General features: G+C 53.0%; 1 protein-coding gene across 3 annotated transcripts in view; it reads left to right on the top strand.

The window, feature by feature from the left end:
- The window catches only part of ZFHX3 (zinc finger homeobox 3), a 384,977-nt gene that overhangs the window by 354,638 nt on the left and 24,339 nt on the right, over positions 1 to 6,000 (top strand). For all 3 annotated transcript variants that reach the window (XM_064723577.1, XM_064723579.1, XM_064723578.1), the window contains one exon: positions 521 to 628. In XM_064723577.1, the coding sequence (XP_064579647.1) occupies positions 521 to 628 (108 nt within the window). The remainder of the gene's footprint in view (positions 1 to 520; positions 629 to 6,000) is intronic.

Raw genomic sequence — 6,000 nt, 5'->3', positions numbered from 1 at the left:
CTGCCGGCGTGTGCCTCGTGTCTGGCAGGGCTGCAGCACACCAGCTGCTCCCAGCTCGCTCTGGCCAGGAGGGATGTCATTTGATGCAGGGGCTCTGGCATCTTGGTGAGCAGGGTCAGTTCTGCACCCTGGCACCGGGGCTGAAGAGCTTGACATGGGGATGAGGAGGAAGGATGAGGCTGAAGGTGCTGCAGGCTCTGGTCACTCGCTCATGCTTTTGTAATCCCTGATGTGGCTGGGTAGAAGCTTATTGTGTGGAGAGCCATGTCACTGTACATGACACCTCAGGGGCCCTCAGCAGCTCCAGGTGGTAGAAGCAGGCAAGGTTCTTAGGTGTATCTTCATCTCTCAGTTCCTGAGAGTTTCTGTCTTGACCAGTGAGCGGCTGTGCTGGGAGATGCTGATGACCTGCCACCCAACGCTTGTGCACAGCCTTGGCTGTTGCTCCTGCTCTTTGGCAGCTCCCTGTTCTGTCCTGCCTTCCATGTCTGTGTCACACTTTGTGCCTTTCTTGTTTCAGAAGAACCCAGTGAAGATGTGGAAGGGCCCAATGAAACAGCTGGTGATGCCGAGGAACCTGCAAAGGAGCAAGACAGTGCAGGGGACAAGGACCAGAGTAAATGGACAGGTATGGTTCTGTGATTTAGCAGAGGTGCTGTTTGATCCCTCATTTTCTTCAAATGCAGCAAGGGGAGGTGGCAATACCAGAAAACAGTGGTCCACAAAACCGTTGTTAGTGACCACAATGTGGCAGTGTCAGTGTGGCACAAGTGTCACCCGCTGTGAAGGCTCTCCGTAGCTGGGGTTGTGGTGGGTCAGGCTGGGCCTGGGGGCTGCTGAGGTTTGTGCTCTCAGAGTGGGCTGAGGTTGCTCTGTGTGTTCCTTCCCATCACATACTGGTTCTTAACCTGGAAATGCAGTTTGGCTTGGCTGTAGGTGGATTTTAGTCTCAGTTCATTGTGTGGGATTGTGTGATGCTGAGCACAACCATTTTGTGACGTGTCACAGACAGATGTAAGTTTTGTTTATTGATTAAATCTCTTCAGGGGTCAATAGGGGTCTTTGCCCAAACCTGAAACACTTAAAAAGGCTGATCTGTGCACAAAGATTGTATCTCAAAATATGTAAGAAAAAATGAGGAGCCTACTTTTTAAACCCTTTTCTGTCCAGAAACTCTGAATCTGGATGGTTCAATTTCTTCACCCTGCCGGTGAAATTCCTCACCCAGTGTTGGTGAGCCAAGGAGCAGATCAGAAATGGATCAGAAATGGGACAGCTCCACGGGGTCTGCAAAGGGAGCAGTGTGGGGAGGGCACAGAGCAGGCTGCGAGCCCGTGGGGCGTGGGACAGCCTTGTGCGAGCCAAGGGTGTGTGATGGGCTGCTGCTGGGCTCAGGCTGCTTCCAAACATGCAACACCACCCTGGGCTTAAAGGCAGATTGTGTTTCAGTAGCTGCTGCCCAGCCAGTGTGCAAAGGAGGCACACACCTTGCTCTTGTTCCTGCTCTTGTCCCTCCAGGAACATGAGCGTGTTGACAGTCCTGCTGGACCTCAGACGTGGGAAGGACAGGAGCTGGGTCAGGTTATGCCTGACAGCCCCAGGAGAGAAGGTGCAGGGACACAATACTGGTGCAGGGAGGGGAGCAGGCAGCTCAGGAAGCTCTGCTTGCAGGAGGAGGAGGCTGTGACCACGGTGTCATAAAGCTAAAGAGCAGGAAGCCTTCTTTGCCTTTCCCTGACTGAGCAGAGCAGCACAGCCTGGGGAGAGCCTGTCCCCAGGCACCAGGGCATGGGTGCAGAGCGCTTGTGATGCTGAGCGCTGTCCCTGACCTGCTGCACTGTGCCTGGGAGCTGGGACACAGTGCCTGGAGCATCCCAGACCTGCCAGCTGCTGTCTCTGGTGCTGTGCAGAGAGGGCAGTGCAGTGAGGGTGCTGGGACACACTGAGTGGGACACACTGAGTGGGACACACTGCTGGGTGCACTGAGGGTGCTGGCTGCTGGGACACAGTGCCTGGAGCATCCCAGACCTGTCAGCTGCTCTCTCTGGTGCTGTGCAGAGAGGGAGGTGCAGTGAGGGTGCTGGGACACACAGAGTGGGACACACTGAGTGGGACACACTGAGTGGGACACGCTGCTGGGTGCACTGAGGGTGCTGGCTGCTGGGACACACAGAGTGGGACACGCTGCTGGCTGCACTGAGGGTGCTGGCTGCTGGGACACAGTGCCTGGAGCATCCCAGACCTGCCAGCTGCTCTCTCTGGTGCTGTGCAGAGAGGGCAGTGCAGTGAGCACGGGGCTTGTCCCCGACGAGGGAGTGGCTGGGGAACTGTACACCTGCCATCTCTGCCCCAGATTTCCCCGGGAATTGACCAAACAACTGTTTGTAAGTGCTGATGGGAAGATAATGAGATGAGGAACAGTCGACACAGATTTGTCAAGAACAAATCATGTCAACACGACCCAATTTCCCTTCATGTGAAGAAGGTCCTGTTTGGAGTCAGTGTCTCCTTGGGAAGGCTTTCAGTGCCACTTGTCAGGACAGGCTGAAGTGAAGCACAGACAGAGCAGGGTAGGTGACAATACTGTACCACTGGTGGCTTTCATTAGTACTGGAAATCTCTCCGTTCCTGAGCTGGGGTGCTGGCGAGGCTGGGCAGCAATTCCAGAAAGCCCAAACACCAGGAAAAACCCAGAACAGTGCAACATTAGTCAGGAGGAGAAAATGGAATGAACAGGCTTATTTGACCCCAGAGAAGACCAAGGAGGAGGACAAGATAAGTCTTGTGCATGAAATGCTTCTGAAAGGAAGGAAATTATTTGTTCTCCATGTTGAGGATACAGACAACAAGACACAAAGGGCTTAATTGAAAGGAGAAAGACTGATGTTAGGTAACAAATTTTTAAAAGTCCTCCTGTACAGCCTGTGGCTTAAGCACTGAAGTGGGTTTTCTGGGAAGGTTCCTCAGAGGTCTTTCAAGAAGATCATAGAGGAGCTGCCATCAGGAGTAGGGCAGGCTCAGTCTGTCCTGCTTTGGAAGGACTGGCTGACCTTAGGAGAAGCCTCTGAGCCAGGTGGAGAAGCAGGAGAGGTGTGGGCTGAAAGCCAGGGTTGGGGCATGTGAAAGGGGAGGGGGACAGACTTTTTTGCTGCTCACCATCTGCAATCTGATCGTTATGTTCCTCAGCAATTTACTCCCCTTTGTGCTTTGGTTTCCTCACTGTGCCCAGGGGATTTATTTCTTGCACTTCCTTCAAGGTTTGCAGGCTCTGTAAGGAGGCCCTGAGTTCCTCTGCCCGTGTCCCTGCCCCAGCCCAGGTGAGTGTCTGCACCACGGCGGGCACAGTCCGGGTGCAGCCTGTGCTGGGCTTAGTGTCAGCACCAAGGGGAAAACCTCTTCTCACTGTAAGCCTGTCAGAGCGTCTCAACTGCAAAATAAATGCAGTGATTCATTCTTTGTATTTAAAATGCAACAATGTGAAGCAGAAACATTTTTTTAGGTGATACTTTTCAATTGAATATACTTGGGGAAAACTCCATCCCATAGAAGGACTCATTGGATCTTGATTTTTACAGAAATCTCTGTGGTTTCTGGAAGGTTCTGGAAGATGGCAGTGCCTCCACACTGGAGCAGGGAGATGCTGAGTGCCTGATGACTCAGTGTTAGACATTGTCTCGTCATGGCTAATGTGAGATTCACCACAAGCAAACCAGCAAGAGGGAAAGGAATTGTGGCAGATGCCAATTCCCTTTCTAAGGCAGGATGTAGACGATGGATGCTCAGCTGAAGCCCTGCTCGGTGCAGCACAAGGCCTCTCAGCTGGGAAGTGGTGCTGGCTCGTGTCTCTGATGGAGAGCCCCAGCTCCAGCAGTGACCCAGCTACCAGAGGCTTCCTTAATGCACTGTCCGTTGGGTACACGGAGAATATCGGGGGTTTTTCCACAAAAACAAGAAACAAAGTCTACTTAAAATATAGATTGAGATGAAATCTTTCTGGAGGACTGGCCTGAAGGGCTTTTATTTTTGTTAATGATTTTTTTCTTTTTTTTTTTTTTTTTTGTCCGTGATGCTCACCTAACAGAGCAATTAGTGCAATGGACCGTCCCTGATTCGAATCCGTGGTAGATTGCTATTAAAGGAAGTATTAATGGGCTGCTGAGAGCTGGGAAATTGTTGCAGAAAAGTGTGTTTATGGAGTATGGTGCTGGCAGGCATGATTTCAATTGGATTTGACATGTTTAACATAAATGTATACTGCACAGCTCCTGCAGTTTATGAATAATTCCTACAGGCCGACTGCCTTTCTAATTACTGAAATTGAAAAAAACAGGTCAGGCACATCCTGACGGAAATCTATTCCTGCTCCTCCCCCCGGCTGCTTTTTGCAGCTTTTTTTTAATATCTGGCGTTTGTGGAGCACTTAATGGCCGGGATGTTGTGGGGCCTGGGCGGCTGCAGGAGGGGCCCAGGGCGCGGCGGAGCCGCTCGGCCCCAGAGCCAGGCAGAGGGCAGGAGGCGGCACGGGGAGCTGCCTGCCCCGAGTCTTTGCGAGGATGTGTGAAACACAAAGGGCTCCTGGGGGCAGCTGCAGCCCAGAAAGGCGGCTGGGCTGGGTGCTGAGCGCGGGCAGGCCGGGCTCTGCCAGCCTGGGGTGCTGCAGGAGGGCTCTGCCCGGCACAGCCCCCTCCAGAGGCCCTGGTGCTGCTCGGCATCTCTGCCGGGTGCTCCGTGTCCATGTGGAGCAAGGCAGGGAAGCCTGGTGGCGGCTGGAGCTGCTGCATATGAATATTTAATAGTAATTCAGCTGTGGGTACTCGCTGCAGGTGGGAAGGTATGACACAGCATTAAAAAAGAAATTATTCAGCCATTTTTGGGGCTGTGAAGCAGGAGTGCACTGAGCATGGGGCATTTACCTGTGAGCTGAGGTACTGTGAGGTACAGAGCTGAGAAACGCTGCAGGGCAGCCGGTAGTGCACAGTTCTGATGGTGTGGCCGCAGCAGCTGATGGAGTGGAGGCTCCTTCAGGGAGTGGGGAATTAAACAGACAAGGTTTGGGGAGGAAGTGTTGGCTGTGTGCTACTGAGGGGTGGCAGTGCTGCAGCAGCTCTGGGTGCCCCGTGCCCTTCCCCAGCAGAACGTGCGGGCTCTGGCCATTCCTGCATCAAGGCAGTTTCTGGAGAATGGATGAAGCAGATAAAGTAGCCCTGGATTTCAGGGGACACGCAGGTGCTGTGAGGGCACAGGGGGCAGAGCCGTGGGCATGGAAGGCACAGGGCTGTGTGGCACAGTAGCACAGTAGCAGCTCCCACTGCTCTGAGGACTTGTGGAGCTGAGTGATGGCTCCAAGAACACACTGAGGTGATTTGAGGAAGGAGGCACCACCAAATGCAGAATGCTATTTTGCATCAGGCAGTGAACTCGCTGAGAACTTCCCCAGGCCAGCAGCTGGACTTCGTGGCAAGGAGTTTTTTGGAGGCTGGTGGTGTTTAAATCAATGGCAGTAGCAGAAACCCCACTGTAAATTTCTAGGGCAAGTGGCAAGCTGGTTTACGGAATGCAGGGAGATGAGAACCTCTGGCTTACGGAAAGCAGCATGAATTAATAATCATTTAATTGGCTTTTCCATTATGTTGCTTGGTTGGAAGATGGAAGTTTAGATGAAGGGGCTGTCAGTGATACTTTAGCTAAAAGAATCTGATGGGTAGGAGGTGGGTGGTGACTTCCTTCCCACCAGGATGGAGAGCAGCAGTTCAGGGGATCCGTGCTGGCTTTGCCTCTGGAACCAGCAAAGGAAAGGCCCCCACTGGCAAGGAAGTGCCCACCTCACCCCTGGGCTGTAGCCAGGGAGGATCTCTCCTCCTCCCAAGGAAAGCAGAAGCTGCTGAGAAGAGTGAGAAGAGCCAAGATCTCCAAAGTGCTGTGGCAGCCCCACCCCTTCGCACTTGGCTTTAGGGGACATTTGTTGGGAAACACAGGTCTCAGTGAATCTGAACTAAATCC

This window comes from Zonotrichia leucophrys, chromosome 11, assembly GCF_028769735.1.
Source record: "Zonotrichia leucophrys gambelii isolate GWCS_2022_RI chromosome 11, RI_Zleu_2.0, whole genome shotgun sequence".
Classification (NCBI taxonomy): domain Eukaryota; kingdom Metazoa; phylum Chordata; class Aves; order Passeriformes; family Passerellidae; genus Zonotrichia; species Zonotrichia leucophrys.
Note: the sequence above shows the minus strand (reverse complement) of the source record. Positions and strands in the feature narration are given on the sequence as shown.